This window comes from Tachypleus tridentatus, chromosome 1 (assembly GCF_004210375.1).
Source record: "Tachypleus tridentatus isolate NWPU-2018 chromosome 1, ASM421037v1, whole genome shotgun sequence".
Classification (NCBI taxonomy): Eukaryota; Metazoa; Arthropoda; class Merostomata; order Xiphosura; family Limulidae; genus Tachypleus; species Tachypleus tridentatus.
In genome coordinates this window covers 34,045,849-34,073,512 of record NC_134825.1, presented here as the reverse complement: position 1 = coordinate 34,073,512, position 27,664 = coordinate 34,045,849, and the positions used below count along the sequence as shown (strand labels likewise).

The following is a 27,664-nucleotide window of genomic DNA, read 5'->3' as shown; positions in this document are numbered from 1 at the left end:
ATATTTCTTTAAAATAGTAAATGTGCACGGAAACATAACGCTGGGGAAAATACGGTTTTAAACCATTTAGAAAAATTATTTTCTTTTTAAAATGCTTGAGATTCTCTAAAATCAAACTTGCCACTGAATCTGTACATTACGTCAAAATAAGTAATTGTGGTATAAAGCAGAACAGATAAGAACTCGGGTAAAATTTACAGGGGGATTGTTTTTAGGCCTGTACATTTCTATTTAGGGAGCAGAATATTTGGAAATTCGTTATCCTTTCAGATAATTTAGTGAGTACCATCATAAAAAGTCTTCTTAAATTTGTAATGTAATTAGACAGTAAAAGTTGCACCACTGCTATAGTACCGGTATGTTGTGTAAATTTATTTTTTTACAATAACATTACTAATAAGCATTAGGCTTAAGCTAGCCTAGACTGATTATTATATCCTGTAACTGTAAACTTAAGTAAATTGCCTCACGTGTTAAACTGTGTAAGTTTTCAAGTAACTCTAGGCTAGCCAAAAGTCATGAAAGTTGAATTCATGTACAACGATACAAGTTCTAACTCGAGCATATACGTTATAGTTGTTGCAGGTCTTTTATGCAAACTGTATTGGACTTGTAAGTTGAACGTGATAAATTATCAAAGATTACATAGTACTTACGCGTATTTTTAGATATTTAAATAACAAACTTGGTTCTGTTTTAGTTTTATAACGACATGTACAGTTTCCTCGTATTAATCATTCTTTTAATGTCAAATTGTATTGAGTACCTACTCCGATATATACAACATAATTTAAAATATTTATGGTAAGTACGTAGTAGAAAACTTGACCATCCATTTTCAATCACATTTAGCCTCCTTCACTTATCGTGTATTTTCTGTGAGGATAATTTTGTAAATTAACACTGACTTGTTACAAATGCTAATAGTAATACTATAACTGTCAGTATCACACCCAGTGTCTCTCACATTTATTTTGGCCTACGTGATTGGGTACCTATGTAGAGTGGTTATGTAGATGATCAATGTGAAGGTAAGAGACACTGCTGTGTGACCCCCTGCTCCCACTGTCACTACATTGTTTTACTAAACAAAATGAGGATTTCATTCTTGTTTATAATTTTAAGAGTAAGGATTTTATTCAGCATTATTATTATTATTATCTTTCTTTCTGTGGTATCATCAAAGAAATAGGTTACATATATTGATGTAATTAAAGATTTAGAAGGTAATCAACATATTTTCATAATTGAAGAGTTATATGGAAAATCTAGTTTAAAATAAATATGGATTGTATTATTCAACTGTTCAAAATTATTTGGATTTTTTGAGAAATTGGATATTTTTTCTCCCTTATGTGAATTAAAGACAAAACTGGTAACTACAGTATTGTTGTTGTTGCTTTGAATTAAGCACAAAGCTACACAATGGGCTATCTGTGCTCTGCCCACCATGGGTATCGAAACCCAGATTTTTGCATTGTAAGTCTGCAAACATTCTGCTGAGCCACTGGGGGGCAACTACAGTATTAATGGTTATGAATACAGATAGTTGAAACTTAGAAGCAGAACTGTTAAAACAAATAGCTTTAGTTGAGTTTGCAAGGAGTTATTCAAGAGAATTTTGTACCCAAAGTAGAAAGTTCAACTCTCTGCCCCAGTGTAATTTATAGTATTGGAATTATCATGTAGAAATTTCATCATATTAATGACTTTCTTATTTCATAGCAAATATCTAAGTGATGGTAAGATTTTAAATCAAATTTCTTTATTGCTTTATAAGGAAATGTACATGATATCACAACTGATAGTATGTTTAAAAATGTACTTTAACCATATTTTGTTCTCTAAATGAGTTAGTCAAAAAATGGAACTTGGTTTAATCTTCTAATTATAGACATTTGTTCTTGTTCAGTACCAGTAGGGGGTCCACATACTTCATTATATCAAGTAATCTTTTTTTTTTTTTTTTTTTCATTTACGAAACTCAGATGTAAAGAAATAACCAAGAAAATTTGGTGAACTGATCCATGTCCTACATAAAATACATAGGAGACTTTAACAGTAATTATAGGAATTAACTGTAGTATTAAAGGTATCTTTTTTTAATTTTTTGCTAATCATATGTTATTTAATACTTTATAACTAACAACTGTTATGGGCCATTAAGCAATTTGATTTATAATTAGTATTAAAAACATGTTTAAAAAGCCAGTAGTGGACCATATAAATTACAGTAAGGTAATATAATTCACATTAAACTTTAGTTTTTTATATATAAATTTAATCATTGATTACAATAGTTTGTTATAATCATATTATTCTTTTCAAATTCTGTTATGTAAAACAGATATAAATGATTCTGGTTGAAGAAGGTTCTTGGGCTAATCAACCAGATGTAAACAACTTTTAATCATAGTTCATGTGTATGTAGAAGTATTACTTTGAATCTTGCATGTATCAAGTAGGTTGTATCATAAGATTTCAGTATGGATAAGTTACAAGAATATTGCACAGTATTAGTATAAAAAATGTTTATTATGTATCAACTTACATATGAGATCATTTTTTTGTGGCTTAATTGTATGATTCTTTTTCTAAGACGCATCTGAAAGTCCAATAACGTTTTGAAATGCAGGGACATAAATAGGACAATTTAAGAATGTGGATGTAACAAAGTAATATATATGTACATTGTCATAACTTTCATTCTCAAATGTTTGAACTGAAGTAAACAGAAAAGTAAACTTTTTTTTTATAGCCGTTTCCCTATAAAAACTAATTCTCAGGTTTTTAAAGAAATATTAAAAATGAGGCCTAATTCTCTTCAGATGCTTAGAAATGATGGCACTACCATTATATGTGAAAATGCACTTTTATTTTGGGACTGAAAAGAGGTTGAAATTATACATTTACATGTATGAATTTTAACCTAGTGTGTAACTACATTTTGTCAAGACAAGGTTAGACGTGTTTCAGAAGGAATGTAATTAACCCATGGAATAACAAGGTATCTTTACTAATAATCTTAGTACATGATTTTAGATAATAATCATTAGAACTAGCTTTTAACTCCATGATTGTACATATGGACATTGTGATGGACATTTGATCTTTCAAGTTTGTCCATTGATAAAAGTGGAAAATCACCCTTTACAGGAAATCAACTGAGCTTGTTTAAAGTGCTATCTTCTACTATTACCAGCACCAACTCATTACAGTCAACCACCACTGTATTTTAAAGTTGTTTCCTGTCAGTCCCATTATCTTCATGATGTTGCATAAAGATATTATAAGTTTTTATCTTTACAGTCTTAGATAATCATGTATATTTAATTAAAATCATTTTTAACTGTATTTTATTGAGAGATACAAGTAGATCATATCCCTTCTATCTCCAACTACTAGCTCCTTTAGCAGTTTATTAGTAAGAAAGTCCAACTTGACTGGACTCTTGTCTTTGCTTTTCCTGTCTAACCACCCAATTCTCCAACAGCAAGTTTTCTCTAGCCTTTTAGCTAATCATTTGTGTGGCACCTTATCAAAAGCTTTTAGAAAATCTAAATACACCAAGTTCACACCCTTTCTATAATCAAGATAACAATATGCACAAAAAAGATAGCAGATTAGTAAAGCAGAATTTCCCTACGTTTAATCCATATTGGTTTTAATGTATGATATTTCCCTAAATGATTGTCTTCCATCAACCATTTAACACTTTTTACTGCTACAGGAGTATGATTGATTGACTTGTATTTTCCATGATAACTTATTACCTATTTTAATACTGGTAGTAGCATCAGCAACCTCCATTTCTTGAGTGCCTACATATAGTTTACTAATCTACTTACAATGAAAAGAAGTTTGTATATCTGATCTTTGATCTCCTTTGAAACCCTGGGGAAAATCTTGTCTGTTAGTAGTATTTTATCTGTTTTTTATCTCTCAAATTTTTTACTTAATACCAAAGAATTAATATTTGCATAATTTTTTCACTTCCAGTATTTCCTATAAAGTGTTCAGGGTTGGGAATATTGATAATATTTTCTCATGTACAAACCAAAGAGCATATTTAAATGCTCACCCATAAGAATCTTCAACAATAATTTTGCTAACAACATTTTTTAAGTACCCAAACCCTATTGCAACATGTTACTCACCTTTAGAATAGTTAAAAACATCATTGCTGTTAAGCCTAACATTGTCAACCAGTTGTTTTTTCAATAACCCTTTTGGATTTACTAATTTCATTTAAGTATATTTCTAGTTTGTTTATAAATTGACTAATACATAAAACTTCTTTTGCTTTTATCACATAAGTAATGTGCATTATTTCATTTTTTTTTTCATTTTAGCTTGAAGTATCCAGAATTATGCCTTTATTTGGGAAATCACAAAAAAGTCCAGTGGAATTGGTGAAAGTGCTTCGAGAAGCTGTTTTAGCATTGGAAAGAGGAGACAAAAAGGCTGAAAAAGTATACTGGTGGATTAGTTTAAGATTTCCTTTTTGCAATTTAAAAATTTACTTTTATATCTTTTGCATAAAATTATTGTGATGAGCCCCTAATATTTAATTTTGGTGTTGAAATAAACATACATTTGTGTGTGGTTAAAATGTGTATACATTATTAATTATTTGTTGTACATAGGCTCAAGAAGATGTATCTAAAAACTTGATGTTAATGAAGAATATGTTGTATGGAACAAGTGATCAAGAGCCTCAAACAGATATAGTTCTAACACAGCTTGCCCATGAATTATATAATTCTAACCTTCTGTTGTCACTTATACAGAACCTGTCAAAAATAGATTTTGAGGTAAGCTTTACTTCAGGTTGTGGGATATTGGTCTCAAATGAAGGTTTCTAACTCAATTTTGTAAAATCTTGTAAAGTTTTAATGAATTCTCTGTGTAATAATTTCTCATTGATTATAGTGTTTTGGTAAACTATTTTGACATAACTTGTGATATGTCAGTTTTACGTGAAAGTATGAATATATATATGTGTTTAGACGGTCTGTATCAAACTGTAAAGTTTGTTTTAAGAGGTCTGTCATGAATGTTAGGAATTCAGCAATGGAAAATAGCTGGTTTCTATTTATCAGTGAAGTGTAATTGAAAGGATTGTGTGTGTGTGTATTTGTATGTATGTATAAATTAAATTTTGTGTAAGTATTGCAGTAAAATTTGTTGATAAAAATAGGTTTATTAATAAATGCAAGATCATTAAACTGTTATATTTTTAATTTTTGATTTAAAGGGCAAAAAAGATGTTGCACAGATATTTAACAACATTTTGAGGAGACAGATTGGAACAAGGTCACCCACAGTAGAATATATCTGTACCAAACCAGAGATACTTTTTACATTAATTAAAGGGTATGTATTTCTATGGAACTATATTGTAATTAAAGTTTTTTCAAATTAATATTTATATTGTTGGGTATGGTAGGAATTTCAAAGTTAGGCTAAGATTATGCTGTATAAGTGATAAAATTACACTATTAAAAAACATTTTTGGAAAATTTTGAGGAATCGGAATCTAAAAAAAGAGAAGAAAAAATGTAAACTAATTCTGCTTAGTATCTTATGAAAAGGCATGATACAAAGTAATGATTAGGTTAAATAAAGAAAATAGTGCTTTATTTTAAATAGTGCCTTTGTGTAGTATTCAGGCAATTACATCTAACAAAATTTGTTGAATATCTATCAATATTGAATTAAATAATCCAATTTCTATATTTTCTTTCACTACTTGGAACATGTGTGTATATATTTCCCATTGTACTGAAATATGTATTTCAGCAATTCATCATTTGTATAGCTTCACTGTCAGTTTATCTGATAGTAAATTATGCTATCTAATTAACTTTCTTTATGAGTAGATCAAAGTGAGCATATCATGACCCTTTTAGAGTTGCATTTACAACTTAAACTATTTTATTATCATTATACATGAATAAACTCAGCATTGAAATGTAGTTAAATTAAAGTTTAGTATCATATAAGTTTTATATTTTTAATGTCACAAGGAAATATTTTCTTAAAATCCTCAATTTTTCCATAGTATGAGAATTGTGGTGTTTGTTCTCTAGATCTTCCCTCTTCTCTAATTTATTTACTACTCCTCTGAGAAGAAGAGACTTTAAGATAAATTAATCATTATGCAGAACTATTCAAGCAAAGCATAATTTTTATAGCCTTCTATCTTATTTCTTCAAAAGACTAGAAAATTAGACCCATCTCTCATATCTTCTCTTTTACAAATTGTAGGTAGTTACTTCTGATATTTAGTACTCTGTTATTTATAACCAATAGAAAGCTAGAGTTTCAGACTGTGGAGTGACATGTTACATTGTTTGCTGTACAGAAAATTCCATATTTTGCCTCCATTTTGAAACATTTTCTTACTATGTTCATATCAATAAACTTAGCTTAATTTGTAAGAGCTGTTATTGCAAAGTTAAAAAGCCAGTTATTTACTTTATGATAAGTATAGAACATAATTGACTTTGTACACGCTGTTATTCTGTGTCCTTAGCTGCATTATTTAATTAAATAAAATGATTCAGGGTACTTAGTATAAAAAGAAATAAAAAAAGTAGGCTTAAATTTCACTCCAACTGACAGCAGAAAGAAACAAATGATCAAAGTTAAGTACTATATTTCTTGTTTTTAATGTATTATTGTTATTACAAAAGTAACTGAAGTATAACAATTAGAATTTTATGGGGTTTTCATTCCATTTTACTTCATCATATACTAACATAAATAATTATGTAAAATTAGGAACTTGTTAGGTTAGATGAAATAATAAAATAGTTTTCAGTGTAGCTTATCATAGTTTAGCACAGAACTGTTTACGTTTTTTATCAGAATTGTCAAATGTATTAAATTAAAAAATGTTAACTTTTAAATATGATAGTCATTCAGTTTAGGTATTGAGCAGTAGTTTTGTTAAAACAATACTTTGAAAACATTTTCATAATATTGTTGTAATGTCTTGCATACAAATTATTACTGACAGGTGTAGTGCTGAAAGTAATTCAAAACTTATATACAGATAGTTTGGTTGAAAGGTGTTAATAAGTTAATTTTCAACAGTTTGTAATTTAATATATTTGCATTTTGTTTATTAATTGTTTTTAAGAAAAAATTCTTCTGAAGATGCTTGTGTTAAATACATTTTGTAATATAGGTTTTGGAATCATCCTTGATTAACTATTAACTCTACAAGAAATAAAGTAATTTTCTTTGAACATCCATTAGTATTTGTCCCCTGCTGGTACAGTGGTAAGTCTATGGAGTTACAATGCTAAAATTAGGGGTTTGCTTCCCCTTGGTGGACTTTGCTATAAGGAAAACACTCCATTAGTATTTGAGAAATAATAATAATAATGTATATGCTTATTATGATGTAAATGAAATCAAAGTTTCTTTATCTATATGTTATTTATAGTTTTGTTAAAATTATAATTTATGTTACTTGTATGAACATTAAATAATTTTTAAATGAAATGAAAGTAATACTAAGAATTACCTGACGTTATATTCACATGTTTAAAGTCTGAAACAAAAATCTGGGTAGGAGAGCAAAGTTATCATAACCATGTGGTCTATATTTCATCTTAGGATTATTTCATAAAGCTTTTAACTCTTTCAGTGCAGCTGGGAGGTATATTTATCTTAATTTTGAATGTTGTACAGTTGCTGTGTATTGTACTTGTAAATTCAGTGTACAGCTTTAATTTTAACCCATGAACTGTTTTGTTGAAATTGGAACAAAGTACAAACTGTTATTTATTTTAGTAAGTATTTAGTAGTACCACATAACTAGTCTATCATTCTTGGATATTTAATTGTAGTAGCAGTGAAATATTTACCTATGATTGACACTGAATTAGTGTACTTTCATTGTGAAAAAATAAACATTTAATTAGAAACCTAAACTCTTTTGTATAAGAATTAATTAAATTTTTTAGTTTTATAACTTTTGCTCACAATGTGTATTTCTTTTACAACAGTTATGAGAAACAAGAAATAGCCCTGAACTGTGGAACAATGTTAAGGGAGTGTGCCAGATATGAAGCTCTTGCAAAAATTGTATTATATTCAGATGAGTTTTATAATTTCTTCAAATATGTAGAAGTTTCAACATTTGACATTGCATCTGATGCATTTTCGACATTTAAGGTCAGCTTTGGTTATAACAATTTTTTATAATTATTTTTGGTATAAAATCATCAGCACTTAATTCACAACTAGAATTTTGAAAATCTTTATTAACATGGCCAAGATGTTTTTCTGTTGATTTATTTGAAGTTGATTAGATTAAAACATTAAAATACTGTTAGTTTTTGAAAAATTAAATTTATAAAATATTGTGGTAGTAGGTAAGAAAATGGTAAGTGCTATAAATCAATTATTTTAGTTTGTATTGTATTGTGCATAGATAACTTTGAAGTTGTAATTTTTTGTGGGAGGCTAGAAATTCTGGTGAACTTTGCTGGTTTGGTTTTTTAGATACACGTGGGCATTTATTTCTGAATTAGCATCAGGTTTAAGATATAGAATGTTTATTATAGCCAAGTCTCATTCTACTGACCCATGCAAAATTGTTCTAGAGATAATCTGAATGTTTTTGTGTTCCTGGACCAAACTATTATAAAATTAGCAAGACTTCTGGTGTCTAGTACATTTTTTCTGCAGCTGTCATTTTTTAAAAAGATGGCTATTTCCATTAAATATCTGTAGTACTGCAACGTATATAAAACTCATTTCAGTAATTAACTATAGGTTTTAGGGTCAATGAATTCTGTAAAAGCATTATCTGTTCCTCAGAAACAGTCTTTTTAAGAGATTCAAGATAGTAAATACAATTTATGAAAAAGAAATATTCTATTTTTCAAATTTCAATGGATAATTTCGTGATTAATGGAAAGAATGTTTATTGCAGTTTAACATTTGTAGAATTCAGAATAGTCAAATTCTGTTTCTTTATATTTGCATCAACTTGTGTTAGAGGTTTTGCAACTCTGAAAAGTTATCAATTCTGCCAGTGGTTTGAGATATTTTAATAGTAACCTTTAGGAGTTGGTGTTACATGGCCTTTGTTTAGGATGGAGAATAACCCCTGTGACAGTGAAGAATGTTCATTTGATTTGTCTTTAAACTGAACCCAATATTGGTTACAGATAAACAAATGATTTTTTCATCATTTGATAATAATGAACATATCTGAGCTCATCAAAAGTACCAATTTAAACATTGGGTGATTGATGACCGTACACTAGTAGGATACTATTAGTTTTTTTGTCTCATTTTCTTAAGTTTTTTGTTTTAGAAAATTTCAATAAAAAATTTTCTGGCTGTGCAGTAATTGCTGCATGCTTGGTTTTAATTTTGTTTCAGTCATTTTTAGTAAGCAATTTGAGCTTTCACTAAAACACTGTACATTGTAGATTTGAACATATTCAGCAGGTAATGTAGTGGAATAAGCCAAAATTTATCACCACCAGTCAAAAATCTTGTCCAAAGATCACTCAAGCCTGTGTTTCTAAAGTTGAATGCATACCTTAGGATCTCTGCAACATCTGTATTGTTGGACAGGATGACAAAATGCTGGACATCATGCTCCACTGTTCAATTCACATATGGTACAGTGGAGCAGTTAGCTTCTTCAGCTAAATTACTGAACTCTTCAGTTTCATATCTCTCACCATTTCAGTGCCATACAACTCTGCTGAGACAACTTCACGTCCACTTGTAATGTCTAGAATGTTTCTTTGGGTTGAGTGGCCACTTACTTCTTTATGGGCAAGTTGCTGTAAGTGTCTTTATTTGATGATGATATTCAGAACTTGTTTAATTAAACAGGAATTGATGTATTAGTATATATCCATGCTAATTCCATATTGACTGAGGTATATGATCTGTAAAGCCATTTCTGATTCCTTTGTAGAAAGTTCTAGATAGCTGTGAAAAACAGCTTTGCAGCTCTTGCACAATACAAACTACCTGTGAGCTTTGAATCACTTTGCTGACTGCTTGGTCAAAGCTCTTTTGCAATGCTCTCTTTACTATCCAAATTTATAACATGAAATCATTAAAGACTGCTGTTTTTATTTTGTACAGTGTATCAAATGTACTCTAACTTTCAGATTCCTCTCAAGTCCAGCCATAGGGATGTATTTGGCTGGTTTGATTGAGTCATTAGCTTCTAACAACAGTTATATCCTTTACTGCCTCTCTCCTCTTATGTGCAATCTCCATTGTTTTCTGCACTTGACCAATCTGCTTTATTGTCACACCTGTTGCAGCAGTCTGCCCACCAAAGTTTCTGGAGACACTGAAGTGTGATAAGTTTACCTTGGATATCCTATATACATTTCTTTTCTCTTTCAGTATAAATTATTCATAGAATAGTTGTTTGTAGGTTTTTCATCCATGCTTAATGACATTGAGCATACTTTCATTTTCATTAATGTGTTGTTTTATGACAGAGTTGTGAAGAAGAATGTGCTGAATGATTTTGAAGGGACTTCCATTCTCTTGCACAAACTGAAGAAGCCAAGTTACAGTGGTGTTGGAAAGCTCTCCTTTCCTTTCTGTCAGCTAATGGTGATACTTTTCTGTGTGATCAATTATCTTTGTCAATTCACAGAAAACATTGGACAATATAGTATCTTTGTTTTTTGACCTACGATACCTTTTGTTCTTTTCTGTGACCTCTATTTTATCTGCTCAAGCTTTATATCTAGAACAACAGCAATGAACTTACCTTCCCTTTCTTTGAACATAAAGTGACCCTGGAGGACCATTCAATACAAAAATAGATTGTCAGCTTTTGTACATTCTTGAAGTACTTAGACACACACTGCAAGTACTTGATGCAATCATACTTGTGAAGCCTGTGAAACAGTGACTTCAGTGTTTAGACATGGAGCTTCTAGGTTTCCTCATTATCTGATGTTACAAGATTTTTTATGAGAACTGCAACATGTAAAAATATACACCAATATTTGTACACTTCAGTCTTTCCACAATTAGTAAAACTGATAGATTTGTGATTGAGACCTTTACTTTTGTCCATCAGTGTCTGAAAAAGAACTGTATTCCACCATTTGATTTCAGTACTTTTTCTCATCTGAGTTAGTCCAATGTTCAGAAGGATTGTCTAAAGTACTATTTGTTCATTTCAGCAACTTCCAAGATGATCAATACAGCTTGTAAAGAATGAGCATAATGCTTTCCAATCTAGACAACCAGTACAATTTTAACTTCAAATATTTCAGATTATATTACAGAATCATCCATTCCACTTATGTGTGTCTCTGTATACGTAAGAACTATGTTTATTGAATGAAAGTCCCATCATAGAGTATAAGTTTTCAAATTCTTAAGAGCTACTTAAAATGATATCAACTGTATATAGAACACCTTTATCACAGATCAGGATGATAGGCTTTTTTGGCTGAGTGCGTGCTCTTTAAAAGTTTTTTAGAGCTGACTACACAGTTACAAAATCAGTTAATGTATAGATCCCACTTTCTTGAATGAGGTGGGGTTTTTGAGTACATGAAAACCTCCCCAATAAGGCACATGACTTTTCTTTTCTGACTGTTCACATCTCACAAAGTGATTAAAAAATATATAGAAACTTTGTGTATACTTTCTTATGTGACAAAATATTAGAATATTTCAGCCTAACATCTTTGGGCACTTTTGAGTTTTCAGATAGGTTGGGCTTATTAATTGACTTGGGATAAAAACTTATGTACAGCCATTCTAGCTATTTTGTGAGCTTGTAGCTGTGAGACGGGCATCTTTATTAATAAAATAGCTGTGCCATGTGTACTTGTCATAAAATTAGCTATTCTTATTCATTGCTGCCTTCCAGATGCATATTGTTTCTATATACGTGCCACAAGCCTTCTGTTGAAAGATTCCAATGCGTGTCTCATGCAGTAATTGTGTGTCATGTCTCCACCAGTAGGAGTATGACCTGCTTATCTGACTCCCTCTGTACTCTTCTACCAAATCATCACTTCTCATTTGGCATCATTTGTGTTTGGACATGCTTCTCATTTGTTTCACATTCAATGTGGCTTACATTTCTTCATTAATTGGTTTTCATTAATTTGTTTAGCTTTCATTCATACAATTTCTTCTCTTTAAAAATTTTATCAGTTAGTTCCAGACATGTTATTCTCTTTCATGATTTGACTTTGGTGGACTTTCTCCTTCATTATGTATTCCAAAGTTCATGTTACCACTATGGAGTCACTCCAGTGATTAGTGTTTTTTCCTAGGCTTCAGGTACAGATGACCTGATTGGTAATTTATTCTTGTTTATTATCTGGGATGTTGAACATATATGGATCAGGTTGTGTCTCCAGTTTCTCCAAAACAGGTTGAGTCTGTTTAGAGTGATGAGAACATGGATAGTTTTCTTCCCCCTCCTGGTTTTGCTGTACCTTCCCACTCCCTGCTTGAGTAATTAGACCTAATGTCTTTTGGATTTTGTTTCTCAGGTGTGTGATATTTTATCCTTTTTTCCTATTTCTTATCAGCCACATTCTTTCCTATTCCATGGCCAACCTTCCCACCCCTTTTTGGTGTTTTTCCTTCATCCACTGTTATTTGGGTTCATGCTGATCAGTATGCTTGCAATTAAACAAAGGGATTAGCATGTCTTTCCCCCACAGGCTTCAGATCACTTTGTTATCGTACCATCGTACTGACTGTCCCTTTTTGGACCAATAGCTGTTAGGTTTCATGTTGCCTGTTTGGGGGTGGCTCCTGACTCACCTATAATTCTATCTATGCCCAATATTCTCACCTGCATCATACCCTTACAACTATTTTATGATATCTCCTCTGCATCTCCTCTCTGAGGCTCTTCACAGAAATCCTGAGTAGTTTTCTAGGGATATCCTTTCTCTTCTTTCTACCACACTCACCCACTTGTCGTATTTGGCTCTGGCTTTGCATACATGGTTTCTTTGTTGTTGGGAACTTCTACCTCACAATGCAATTTTTCTTAGGTACATTTACTGTCAACTTCAGGATTTGTGTGTATCTCCATTTCTGTGGCTATATGTTTTTTATATGATTCTGGAAAGACTAAAGTCAAGAGTGTCATTAGTCCAATAACAGTCTACCCTTACCAATATTATGTCATGTTTCTCTCATTTGGAGCACTGTGTGCCACCAATTACCATTTCCTGGCCTTTCCCTTCCCAACCCTTACTTGTACCCTCTTTTTTGGGTGCTCTTCCAATCTTTTTTATGATGCATTTCATGTCAAAAACAGTCCAGTCTATCCAAAAACTATCCAGTAGGTTCTGATCCAGTAGGAGCTCAGCTTGCAAATTTTCTTCATCACTGGCATTTTTCTGTCAAGGTCAATAGGTTTTTAAGGTTGTGTTAGAAGGAATTGTGATCCATTTTCTTTTCCCACCTTCTGTATCTCCTTTCCCCAGTTTTTCCCTCCTAGTCAAGATTCCCTGACAGGCAAGATCTGTTGGAAGTGGTTTGGGAATTGCTTTCTCAGCAAGCAATCAAACATGTTCTCCATCCATCAATAAGTTATTTCATTATTTTTGTTGTATCCCAGAATACCAAGAACTGGAGGCCAATCATAGATTTATCTTGTTTTAGCCTCTTCATTTATCTCCTCCAATTTTGCTAAGGAGTCTTTTCTCACCCTGAGGTGGATGTTTTCTCCAGTTTTATGGATGTTGCCAGTGCTTGTCTTCATACACCTGTAACACCTTGATCTCATCCTTAACTTTGATTTTGTCCATTTCAGAGATTTATTAATTTTGAGCCCTTCAAGTTGGACTTGCTTTGGCTCCTTATGTTTTCTTTCTAGTAGTCCAAGAATTTGTTGAACATCATCATGTTCTGGGGTAGGGTTTTCACTACAGTCACATGGATGACTGGCTTCTTCTGAAGTCTGCCAGCCATACTCAGTAGCTCCTTTTAGTGGGCTGGTTAATCAAACTTGAAAAATCCTTTCTTAGTCCTACTTGATATATTATCCATTAGGAAAACCTTTTCAACACTCCTATCAGTACTGCCCAGCCTTCTACTTTGAGATTCTGTTGTGTGGAATTGTTAGTATAACTGTGTCATGTGTTAAACCACTTCCTTCTTTTCACTTTACATTGTGTGGTGATGGTCATTCAGACAGTACTACAGTGGTGGCACATTTCAATTACCAAGGGAATTCTGGTTGAGGGATCTATATTCTTGGACACTGGATTTCTTATGCTGGGCTCACACATAACACATTAATCTTGCTGGGTGTTTTCAGTCTCGTGGATTGCCTTTCCTGCCCAAACTGGATATATCCATTGGAGTGATCATTAGATCTTCTTGTTCTAAGGGAACTTTAGAGTCAGTGGGGCTCTCACCAAATAGATGCATTTGTTATGAGTCGTAATTTCAATTTACCTCTCTTGATTGCTGGTCCTTTGTGCTCAGGCACTGACTACCAGTGCCTTCAGCAAAGATTGGTCCCACAAATATACTTATGTTCATCATCCTATCCAATTGATTCATTTGATTATTTTTTTATCAAGTATACCACTCCTTGTGAGGCCTTTTTAATTACTCTTTATTGGCCAGCCTAACTTGGTTTCCACAGTTACATCACCTGCTACCTACCCTTTCTGTACTTCTTCTGTTGTCTCCATCCATCCTTTTTCAACATCAGTTGCCAGTCATATATTCTACACTTCATGTCTTTATCTTTATGTGTGGCTTTTGTCCAGTTTCTCCCATTGAGATGCTTTCCTTTTAGCTGGTTCCATACATCCTACTTTCAGGGAGGTGTAGCAGCAAAATTGGAAGGTGTTCTGCTGATGGTCTACAACTCTGAGACTTTTCACTGATCAGCCTACTGTGGGTCAAGTAGTGAAATTTCTCACTTGATGACTCTATGACCAGGGGCCTTCAGTCTTTGGTTGTCGGGCAACTTTATTCCATACTTTTCATTTTTCCATTACCATAGAGTTTTCACATCATCTGTCCTTACCATGCTTGTGTGTTCTTTTCAGGCATATTGCTTTCCCATACACCCTATCCTTCTAGATTTGAATGTTTGTGCTACCTTGTTCCCTCACTTTACCTTTATTTCAATCACTTGCCTTGTGTTCTATGTTTCACCTTTGTTAAAACATATTTCCTTCTCATTTAGCCAGTGGATGCCAATGATTGACTTTGTGTGCTATTGATGTTTTATGTCCCCTTATCATCCTATCTATCTATCTATCTATCTATTTATTTATCTGGATGGTTCCTTTTTCCCAGTCCCTAACATACATTCCAACAAATCCTCAAGATCCACTTTCTTTGGTTTTGGGTACAGGCATTTCCTCAAATACATCCTCTTCTCCTACCCCAAGATGCAAAACAATTATTCATTCATGTCCTCAGTCATTGGAATTCTCTTTCAACAGCAAAGACCTGCCCAATCAACATAGGGCAGGATCCATGGAGATCGATAGACCTCCCTCAAGTAAAGACAGTAAAGAAAAAAGACGTGGTCATAAACAGAAGGGTTCTCCACCCAATTTGCCTACACATAAATAAAAATGGCCACCTTGATACAATGGAACTGTCGAGGTCTATGTTCTAATCTGGATGACATCAAAACACTGATTGCTTCCTACCATCCTGTATGTCTTTCCTTATAGGAAACATTTCTAATACCTGCAGATACAGTCACTTTTCAGCAGTTTTCTTTGTATAGAAATGACATGCTGTGTGATGGACGACCTGGTTGTTAGTGTGTTCCCACTCACAAACACTTGGAGGCTGTAGCCATCCGTGTTTCCTTGGGTCGTACCATCACTGTTTGCTCTCTCTTCCTGTCACCTGGAGAAATATATGATCAACTAGTCATTGATGCTTTCATTGAACAGTTGCCATCTCCCTTTTTAATGAACATCATCCCCTCTGGGGAAGTGCTGATATTGATAGGAGGGGTTGCTCCATAAAGCATATGCTCTCTGATCACAATCATTTTTTTTTCTATACTGGTTCTTCTTATTTTCATGCACCTAGTCAGTTATTTACTGCTTTGATCTCTCAATTTGCTCCCCTTCACTATTTTCCCATTTTTATGGAGAGTTGACAATAATCCACAAAGCAGTGATAATTTTCCTATAATTTTTTATAGAGATTGGCCGTGGTTGATGCCACCTGACTCGCATGCCCTGGTGGAAGCTGGATCAAGCAAACTGGCCCTCTTTCACTGCTCTCGCTGAACTTGATCCTGCTATCATCTGTAAGCCATCAATAAATGACTGTGTGGTAGCAGTAACTGACTGTATTATTCAAGTAGCTGCTCAGTGTATTCCTAAAACCTCAACACATTTTCCATGATATCCTTGTCCATGGTGAAATCCTGCCTGCCACATGGCACAGAAGATGCAAAAGTGGGCCTTGGATACGTTTCCTACGTATCCCACACTCTCGCATCACATCACTTTCCAGCAGACTTGTGTACATGATCAGTGGGTAAGACATCAAAGCCAGAAGGAATCTTGGATTAAGTTCACAACCAGCATATCTTCTACCACCAGTTCCAAAGTCAGATGGGACAAGATTCAAAAGGTCAGTGGGAAATATAGTTCTGCCCCCCTCTCAGTCTTGCTCTCTGATGGCCAGGAAGTAGCTGATACCCAAAGCAATGCCTATATTCTAGGTGAAAGCTTTTGTCTGGTATCTAGCACTTCTGCTTCTTCCTCCACCTTCTTGGCAGTCTTAACTTGAGCATTGTGATCACCTATTTCCTGTCGAGCTAATTGTCTCTGTGACTATAATTGTCCATTTACGCTGATGGAAGTTAAACTGGCCCTTCATCAGTCTGGCAGTACATTTGGACTTGATGTACACTATGAAATGCTGCACCATCTATCTCCTGCTCTTCTTGCTTTTCTCCTGATTTGTTTTTACTGGATCTGGCAGGAGAATGTTTTTTCTGATGTCTAGCACCAGGCTATTGTCCTACCTTTCTCTAAGTCTGGGAAGGATCCTAAGATTTCTTCAAATTATTGTCCAGTTGCTTTGATGAGCTGTCTGTGTAAGACCTTAGAGAGGATGGTTAATGCTCATTTTGTTTGGTTCCTGGAATCAAACAAGTTTGTTTGTTTTGAACTTTGCAGAAAGCTACTTGAGAGCTATCTGTGCTAGCCGTCCCTAATTTAGTAGTGTAAGACTAGAGGGAAGGCAGCTAGACATCACCATCCACTGCCAACTCTTAGGCTACTCTTTTACCAATGAATAATGGGATTGACCGTCACATTTTAATGTCCCCACGGCTGAAAGGGCAAACATGTTTGGCACGATGGGGATGCGAACCCGCAATTCTTAGATTATGAGTTTGACGCCTTAACATGCTTGGCCATGCCAGGCCAGGAATCAAACAACCTCCTCTCACCCACCCAGTGTGGGTTCCACTGTGGACAACCTGGTTCGACTTGAAACATTAATCAGAGAAGCCTTTCTCAAACGACAACATCTTGTATCAACATTCTTTGACATTGAGAAGGCTTATGATACAACATGAAGGTATGGCATTTTGTGAGACCTCCATATATATGGGTTACGTGGCCATTTGCCCATTTTTATTAAAAAATTTTTAATGGGCAGGAGATTCCAAATTCATGGGTTCAGTAATTTCTTGTTTTTTTCTACAGGAACTTGGAGTTCCTCAGGGCTGTGTTTTGAGTGTCACACTTTTCAGTATAAAGATTAATGCTATCACTGAACAACTCCCTCTAACTGTTGCAAACAGGCTCTATGTTGACAACTTTCACATCTCACATCAGTCATACGTGAAGTATATTGAATGGTAGCTACAGACTGCCCTCAATCATTTACTGAAGTGAACCACAGCAAACGGCTTTAAGTTTTCTCTCTCTCTCTAAAACTGTTTGCATGCATTTTTGCCACTAATGTGATATTCACCCTGATCCTGAACTCTGTTTCAGAGACCACAGGCAGCACAACTTCACCAATACAAAGTTCTTGGGACTAATTGTTGACCACAAGCTGACTTTTTTACCACACATCAAGCAGCTATGGATCAAATGTACAAGAGCATTGAACATCCTCTGTGTCCTATCTTTCACCACTTGGGGAGCAGATCAATGTTCTATGCTAAAGAAATACCATGCTCTTGTTCGATTGAAACTCAACTGTGGATCATTGGTCTATTGCTCTGCCAGGACCTTGGCCTTAAAGATGCTGGATCCTATTCATCATCAAGTTTGCACTGGGGCTTTCTGCACTTCCCCAGTTCAGAGCTAATACATAGTCTTTTGAACCTTTTTTTGCACCTCTGCCACTTCCAACTGTCTTTACTATATGCTTCGAAACTTCGTTCCTTACCAGAGCATCCCACTTAGGGTTGTGTTTTTCTTCCTCAGTGGGCCTTGCTTTTTTAAAACGGATGATCTGCCATTGCTTCTTTTGGCCTTCGTATCAAGGTGCAGTTGGATGAATTGGGTCTGTCCTTGGATAACATTGCTGTATCCACTGGTCAGCCCATCCCACCATGGCTTCTTACAGTCCCCAAATGTGGTAACCTGTCTTTAAGTCATCTGAAAAAAGCAGATACTCCTGATTGGAAATATTGTATGTTATTTGCTGATTATCTTTTGAACCATTCTTTCATCCTATTTATACAAATGGTTCAAAATCAGGTGACTGTGTGGGCTCTGCTATGGTTTGTTGTGGTTCAGTAGTTGCATGCAGAATCCCTCTATAGCTTCTGTGTTTGCTGCTGAACTGTACACCATTTCTCTTGCCCTGGATCACATAGAAACTAAGCAGTACTCAAACTGCAATATTTATACTGACTCACTTAGTTCTCTACTGGCCCTGGAATTGCTTCACGTTAGTTCACACCCTATTCTTGCCAATATTCAAAACCGACTGGACCATTTATCTTTTAATATCTGCTTCTATCCAGTTTTTCTGGATACCTGACCATGTTGGTATTCACAGGAACGAGCTTGCTGCCACCACAGCTGAATCTATCTGCTCTGGCACTCTCACTGCTGTGCCTGTTTCATTCATGGACTATAGACCTGTATTTGAGACTTGTCTCTATGTCAGTTGGCAGTTGACTTGGAATGAGCAACATGAAAACAAGCTTTTACAAATAAAACCCTACATTGGAATTTGGCCATCTTGCTTTCTTGAGGATTGGAAAGAGGATGTTGTTGTAACTAGACTATGCATTATTCTCAGTTTTTAACTCATTGTTTTCTTTTATCTGGAACTGATGCACCAGTGTGTTGTCTGTGTAACACTCTTGTCACAATAAGCCACATTTTACTGTCTTGCCTTCATTATGACTCTCAACGACGGCACCATTTTAAACATGTTCTATCCCAAGGTTTATCCATAACATTAGACAGTGTTATTGGTGATGATAACACTGTCTACCTTGGAAATGTTTTTAGTTTTTTAAAGGCTATTAATCTTTTTAATGCTATTTGAAGTTTCTTAATTTATGCATTAGACTTTTTTAATGTGATTCCCTTTTAAGAATCAAAGTCCGTCTAGTTCAATTTGAAATTAGAAAATAGCAATAACGTCAAGTAACTCTAAACCAGGACTGGAAAGGCCAACTTCAGGCGACTGACGGTGGTTTTTTTAACTTACCTGTTAGTCCTCCTGGTGAGTTATGATAATTATAATTATGCTACAGAAAGTTCTTTACAGCTTGTATTACTGTAGTATTTCTCTTACTGTTGTAGACTGGATGCAAACATTGGTTTTAATGCTATTTATGTTTTTTTTTAACTTTGTTTTGTTTTACCTTAATTTCCATTTATGAATTTTACTTTAATTTTAACTATTTACCAGATGTTTGATGCAGATAGCCAAGCTGCTTTGTGCCATAAAACACCAAACCAACCAACCAGTCTTTTTCCCCATAGACCTTGGCAGCTCAGGAATGTAATACCTCCTTTTTACCTATTTCTCTTTCTTCCATTTCTCATATTTGCCCTCAAACAGATCTGAAGAACCTTCTTTGACTGGTCATCAGTTTTCATTATTATATTGCCCATAAGGCTTCTTTTCATGGTACCTGTTCCCAACTTTTTACCCCTTAACTGTCTTCCTCCCTTCATGATCTTTTACCTTCAACCCTTACTAATTGAGTCCAATTTTTATCCAGTTGGGTTATTTCTTCTTGCCTTCTTCCTCCTCAGATTGACACCTTACTTTTACCCTCACTTCTCTTTATTATCCACTGAACTAAATTCTACAAACGGGCATGTGGACCATGCTTAATACATTTGTCTTACATTATCTCTGTTGTATTGCAGCTTATTATTCACTGGGTTTTTGTCTTCCACCTTGGTTATTCTTCATATTTCAGTACAACTTCAACTGGTAAATATTTTGCTTATGCTTTCTTTTTTTTCCAGGAGCTTTCTCTTCTTTTATTATTACATGAATCGTGCTTCATAGTCAGTTGTGGCTGACCAGGTATTCTTTAAGTTGAAATCTGTACACTACAGCCATTTTGACTCTTTATATTCCATGGGTTTGCAATACTTACAGTTGAGATGGAGTATTCTACAAGACTGCTTGTAGGTGAATAATCTCATGATATTTTGCTTCATAAACATGCTTGTCCTAGATTGTACCACCCATTGACTGTATTGGTAAAGCAGAAGGTGATTGCTATTCATCCCTGCCATGCTTCTAGTGAATAGTTCAGTATGGCCTGCTTTTCAAAATAGTGTTTGTGGTCATTGCTTGCACTATTTCAGGTGATGTTCCTCTGGACTCTCCAGCTCCTCTTCACCCTTCTTTCTTTTAGTGGAGTATGGGAGTCTGTACCACTTTCAAATTCCAAGCTGCTGGGGTTGTCAATCATGGAGGCATCCTCCTGAATGGGTTCCACACAAAGTTGGCTGTAACTATTTAGTGCAGAGTAGGACATTGGTGTTTTATGGATGTAGATGACATAAAGATCTCTTCTTTGCAATATACATTTATGTAGGAGTGATATGTAAAATAAAATGCTATTCACCATTTTGATTGGGAGCCCTTATCCTATCCCCTTGTGGATATTAGTACTCTGCCACTGGGTTTTAGATTTAGAGAGTAGAAACAATCAGCATAAATCCTCACATGTTTTAGGTTGTTTGTCGTTTTCCCTCAATTTCTTCCATCTGTGTTGTGAGTCACAGAAATGGTACATAGGATTGTTATAGTTCAGTCCTTTTGGCTCCCTTGTCCTGCCTTTAATATGGGGATGCCTTTTGGGTGGTTCCAGTCAGTCACAGTTGCATGTGATATCCTTTTGATACTGGATATTGAGTTCTCAGATTAATAGCTTAGTGCTTCTACTTGTGACATACCTGGCAGACAGACTGATTTTCAATTCCCTTGTATCTTGACTTTGAGGTGAAGATGGCATGATGCTCATTCTACTCCCATGTAGAAGTCAGTTTCCAGTTGCATGGATTTTGGTTGTAGTTGACTTACCAAGTACGGTCTGTTGTGCACTAGCTACTCTACACCTGAGGTCACATTTATTATTTTACCTGCTTTTCAATATGAGATTGACTTGTATTTCTTTTATATAGTGTGGAACACGACCCAAACACTGTTCTCTCCCACTAAGATGTGCATCTCTCCTACTGCTCTTATCTTCCCCAAATCTCACAGTGGGCCGCAGAATGTACCTGGTTTAGAAGTAGTGTGGTCTCTCTCATTTGATCTTTGGATCTGACTCGTTTATAGGGGGTATCAATCGGGGAAACTTCTATCATTTCCTTGTACTGATCCATCCTCCTATTGAATATGGGATTCTAGCTAATTTTGTGAGAGGAGGTATGTGCAGTATCAGAAGTTATAATTTACCTATACTAAAAATGTATTGCAATAGGTACTTATCTTCTCTCACACTTCCCACTTTCCCCCCATTTTAATCTGAAGCTGACATCTGTCAAGTTTCGAAGTGATGGCTTATTGGAGGAATATAGAGGGAGTCATATACATAATGTGACTATGTCATGCTTTTTTCATCATCTTCACACTGTCTTCAGTTGTTCAGACACAACCACATATGGCACATAACAGATTGTCCAGACATTTTTGTGAGCTCCCATAGACACTGATTTTGTTTAATCTCTCCCTGAATAAAAATCAACTGTGTTGTTGTTTTTTCTGTTCAAGGTTTTTTTGTCAATGTATGTGTTTTGTAACAGTCTTGATTGACATGGTAATACACTTTGTCTATCATGCTGTTAAGTTTCAGTTATTTCCACACTTCCATCTTGCTTCTTGCACTTGTTTCTGACCATTTTCAATGGATACTAACTTAGCAGTCTTTATTTTTTTGACACACACAAGATATATCTGTTAAAATGTTTGGAGCTTTTACTGTCATTAAGACAGGCTTGCTGCTGGTGGCTATTTGTGATTTCTTTTTGTAAAAGAAAAGAAATTTCAAGCGTTAAAATGGAAAAAATATAGTTGTTGATGTAACAATAACAAGTTTATTAAAACAAGTTCAGTCCAGTTGCCCAGTTCAGTGTTTTCAAAGTTACTAGGCAACAAATTACAATAAGTAAGTCCAGTCATAAGTTAGATGCAACTTTATTCCAAAATATCCACCATGTTAAATTTAGTAGAAATGCCATTCATGTGAAAGAGATGATGATTTTATGTGATTCTTTGACTCCAAAAACCTATAGTTTGACACTGGAATGAACTTCATATGTATGATAGTTTCAGAGATAATTAATTATGCAGTTGAAAATAGACATCATCTAGGAAAATTCCAGCTAGAGAAAGTCCTAGAAGTAAAGTCTATTCAAGCTTTCTGAAAATAATGCTTTTGATTTGGTAGTGTCAGCACTACTGAGTATTAATATATTTTCCATTAAATATATTTTAAAATCAGTTTTAAGGATTACATTTTATCTTGAAATTGATCTACGATATATCTTCCCACATAAAATTGTCCAGTAATGGTATTCTTTCATGATTTACAGTTCTAGTAATTTAATTGTATAATATTTGTTTTGTAATTATAATTTTGAAAATCTGTATTTACTTGCCCAAAATTTTCCTGCATTGGTTTCTTTAGGAATTTCTTTTAAAATTCAACAAATTATTTTAAGGCTGAAACCACTGGTTCTTTTGTAATGTCATCTTTTGCTGAAATTATTTCAATTATATTTAAGCCTTTATTAAACAAAAATTTAGTTACATCTTAAGTTTCTGGAACAAAACTTCATAAATATTCCAATGAACATGCAGAATTGAATATAAAACTCATTGTTTTACTGCAGTATTCTTCTACATATAGCAAATTTGTGAAACTGCTATTTTATAATCTCTAAATTTTTAACAGTGTATATATTATTTAAAAAATAACTAAAGTGACTATTATTTGTCTCTAATTTAAATATTGATAAGAAAATTATTCACTTTATGTAAACACATGCATACAAATTATCTAATGGCACAGTGAACTGTTCCTGTATATCTTATTTATTGTGTATAAAAAATAAACAAATTTTGTATTCATTTCACTTGTGATATCACTATAAATATTGATGAGCATTTATTTGTGTAGTAATTCCAGAGGAACTTGGTATTTTTGGAACATAGTTAAATTTCATACATCATATCTTCATCAGGAACTTCTAACACGACACAAAGGACTTTGTGCTGAATTTTTGGAAAATAACTATGACAAAGTGTTCAGTCATTACCAGAACTTGTTAAATTCTGAAAATTATGTTACACGCAGGCAGTCCTTAAAGGTAAATACTTAGTAACGTATGTAATTGTACATTTTAAAACAAATATAAAATTCTATCTATAAAGTTTAGAAGTTATATTTTTGCTTGTCATATTTTATTAATAACTTTCCTGGATACTCAATGTTTTTAATAATTTTTCAAATAACTTGTAAATACAAGAGCTTTTAAACTCCTCTTTGTTTCCTAGATATGACATTATAACATAGCATTATTGTTTTCTCTTTCAACAGGTGTGGTGTCATAGTAACCCTTTTCATTCTTTATGATTAAATACATTTTGATCTAATGTGGTTTTAAGTAATCTGAAACATTAATTTTTAATGAGTACCGTACATGTTTTGTTTTTTATATACTTGAAGCTGCTTGGAGAACTCCTACTTGATCGACATAATTTCACTATAATGACCCGTTACATCAGTAATCCTGAGAACCTGAAGCTAATGATGAATATGTTAAAAGAGAAAAGTAGAAATATCCAGTTTGAGGCTTTTCACGTCTTCAAAGTGAGTTATTACAATGTTTATTTCAAAAAGTGTAAAACATTACAGTGCTTCAGATAAGCTTGAAACATCATAATGAATATTTTATTAATTGAAATAAACTGCAATACTGAAATTTATAATTCAGTTTTGAAAACTAGCACATTTCAGGGTTTTAGTGACGCATTTTTAAATCTAAAATTGATATTTTGGTACTATTTTTTTGTGTTTATAAGGCAGTTATTCTTATTTCTATAACATCCTATTAAGGACCACCTAAGACAGTTACAGAATAAATTCAATATAGTAAGCTCTCTATTGACACTGATTGATAAAATTAGGCTGAAATAATTTTCAGTATACAGTAACCCTGAATTACAGGTTATTACCAGGAGATGATAGCTGTATAACTCATTTGTGAAGTTTCATTCCATTACAATACAAATAAAACTCTACAAATAATCCATTACATCTTCTATCAGGTAGATGATGAAAGTCTTGTGCGATAAAACAGTTATAACACTGAAAAGCATCAACATTTAAAACCTGTGAGATTGTCATGTAATCTGTGAATGACCTGAAAGACCTAATATATAAGGTTTAACAGTGCAGTGTGCCATATCTCAAACAGTACAATATAAAAAGGTAAAAGTTTTCAGGGCTGTTAAAAGCATCATGTAAATGGAGTGATACCCTATGATGCACTGAACTGCAAACTTTTCTTTATAATCATCCAGTCTTATTCATCATTTCTTGTTCAGAAAATATAGTTTTGCCAAATCTAGGCTTTTCAGTACTGTTTGTGAGACTAAAGCAGATATATGGTAGGCCTTCATATAGTAATAGAATGCATCTGATTTGTAGGATTTGATGTAAAGAACTACATCTTAAATCCTACAACTAGTTGTGTGACTCATCCACCAGTTTATGCTGAGAACGATTTTGCACGCTTTGTTATTGTTTTACTACCAACGTAGGTTTTTTATTCGTTTTCAGCTGGTGAATGCATATGCATAATGAATAATAGGAAATAGTACACATATATGGTATGCACAATTTTTATTTCTGGTATATTTTTATGTAAAAAAAGGAAATATTTGAGTATATGCATCTTACTTGGACCACTGACATAACATTGTACTAGAACTCCATATAGTAAAGTGTGGGTTAATTTGATCCATAAAGTTAGATGTAGATATTTATTATGGTTTTAATAAATTTCACTTGGCATGTAGTTAAACATAACTTTGTACAGATTGGTATTAATGTAGTAGTATAAATGTTGTATGTAAAATGAATTTAACATGCATACTGAGATATTTATAATTGTTTAAAGTGTATATTGTAAGATCAAAGATGGTGGAGAAGCTTCAAAACAATAGTGGCTTTGAGAGAATCTCTGAATAAATCATAATAATAGATATTGTTTTTCAAATTTGTATGAAATATTTAACATAAAATAAACTATAACTACAATACTAAATATTTTGTTTAATAAAATACTTTATTTTCTTAATTGGCTACAAGTTAACATGCTTAGGAAGTAGAATTTGCTGCAAGATCCAGTAAAGCATTTGAATTAAACTAGTTATGGAAATTTTTGTATGCATAAGATATGCAGTAAATTTTAGTGTCACTTATGTTTCTGTGTGTAAAATAGCTGTATCAAAAACTAAAATACTGGCCTGGAAAGGCATAACTTAGGAACAAAACGTAAGGTGCATAAATGTTTCTGAGGGTTGATGATTTGCAGCAACATAAAACTGCAGTGTATCATATTGGGTGTTTAATACATTTGTACCATTCCAACTAATATAGGTCTAGTGCCAAAACCAGTTGACATGAAAATTTTTTTATTATATTTAAAGCTTCACTTTTGTAATTTATTGGTTTGCACACAAACATTGTTATAATAGCTTTATTATTTAATAAAGTTTATGTGCAGTTGGATTGTACATAGAAATGTTATGTGATTATTCTACATGGCACTAAATTGCTGTTTCTTCACTCTTTCAGGTTTTTGTGGCCAATCCAAATAAACCTAAACCAATTCTTGATATACTTCTTCGAAATAAAGAGAAATTGGTCGACTTCCTCACTAAATTCCACACTGACCGTTCAGATGATGAACAATTCAATGATGAAAAAGCTTACCTGATAAAACAGATTAGAGAGTTAAAACCTCATGAAGAGCATTAACATTTAAAACTTGTAAGATTGTGTTTCATCCTCTCATTCCAAAATTTTATTTTTTTGTTTTCAAGTTCATTGAGAGGCTGTTAAAATGTGAGCTTTGTAGAACTGTACTGTACAGAAGTTTAACTGGTAATTATAAGACAAACACAGAAAACAGTAGGTATTGTGTATTAGCTTTTGTTTTAGTTTGATGAATACAGTGTGATTGTACTGTAAATAAATTTTTACAAATTAAAGTACATGTATGACATTGACTACATGAAAGTAGATATACAAGTATGTATTTCGAAGATATCTAGGATAGGCTACTGAGGTTATTTAAGAAAGTCCTGTTGAATATTTAAAGCAATTTGAGTCAACTAAGTAAAGTTGACGATCATAAGTGTTGTTAGAACAGAAATTATTTGCTAATGTTTTACTGGTGCTTGCTCATTTGTGCATTAAAGTTTCTATACAGGAATATGTTATAATCTCTTGAAACATGTCAGCCAGTACAGTAGTACATTTACTTCCACTTAGTATTGGTATGAATTTTACCAATAACTGTTGTTCTTGGATATTGTTAGGTTACTTTGTTTTATTAGATTTTTTACTAAAACAGTTGTGCATTTCACAGTAGTACCCAAATACATTCTATTCTTGGTTCATGAATTTCAAATACCATTGTAGTTAAGACAGTGTAGATTTTATTGATGTTTTGCTTACATGATAAATGTTAAACTACAATTTGTGTCTTAATTTACAATAAATCAGGCAGTCTGTGATGTATTTTTTTATCTTAAGATTATGCTCGTAAACATAGGTGTTTAAAAATCTTTATGTGAGAATGTTTTGTTTTCTCTTTTGTTCTCTAAAAGTGCTAAAATGTATAGATTTTATAATGTGAATACGGTTTATCAAATAGTGTAAAGTGGTAAGAGGAAAGTTTTTAATAGGATTTGATGGAATATAAGAAGGTAAATCTTTAGTTTTTGAGAGAAGTTTTCTTATAGTACTGGTATTCCACTTAAAACTGACCTATTTCATTTAAAACATCTTAGAATGAAGTTTTGGCTTGATTCTAAAAATTTGTCGGTTTTTCCTTAATGTGCTTAGAGGCCATTAGAAGAATTGACAGTGTATTCATCCCTTTACTATTCTGGTAGCAACTAATAAAGATTAATAATTGCAGCA

At 33.3% G+C, this 27,664-nt stretch overlaps 1 protein-coding gene across 3 annotated transcripts; it reads left to right on the top strand.

Moving 5' to 3' along the window:
* Positions 1-27,664, top strand: LOC143245718 (protein Mo25-like). 3 transcript variants are annotated; one of them, XM_076492021.1, is made up of 8 exons: positions 1-278; positions 4,353-4,472; positions 4,647-4,814; positions 5,258-5,376; positions 8,022-8,190; positions 23,691-23,816; positions 24,176-24,319; positions 26,312-27,664. In XM_076492021.1, the coding sequence occupies exons 2-8, from the start codon at positions 4,371-4,373 to the stop codon at positions 26,492-26,494; spliced, it is 1,011 nt and encodes a 336-aa protein (XP_076348136.1). In that variant the 5' UTR covers positions 1-278; positions 4,353-4,370; the 3' UTR covers positions 26,495-27,664. The 3 variants fall into 3 exon arrangements, with proteins under 3 accessions (XP_076348136.1, XP_076348137.1, XP_076348138.1); XM_076492022.1 differs by having other exon boundaries at positions 139-356; XM_076492023.1 differs by lacking the exon at positions 1-278 and adding an exon at positions 370-612.

Bases quoted from the DNA above. Each gene is read 5' to 3' on its own strand.
- LOC143245718 (XM_076492021.1), top strand. From the start codon at position 4,371: ATGCCTTTATTTGGGAAATCACAAAAAAGTCCAGTGGAATTGGTGAAA. The intron at 8,191-23,690 runs GTCAGCTTTGGT...TATCTTCATCAG, and splicing joins ATGCATTTTCGACATTTAAG to GAACTTCTAACACGACACAA. The intron at 23,817-24,175 runs GTAAATACTTAG...ATATACTTGAAG, and splicing joins CACGCAGGCAGTCCTTAAAG to CTGCTTGGAGAACTCCTACT.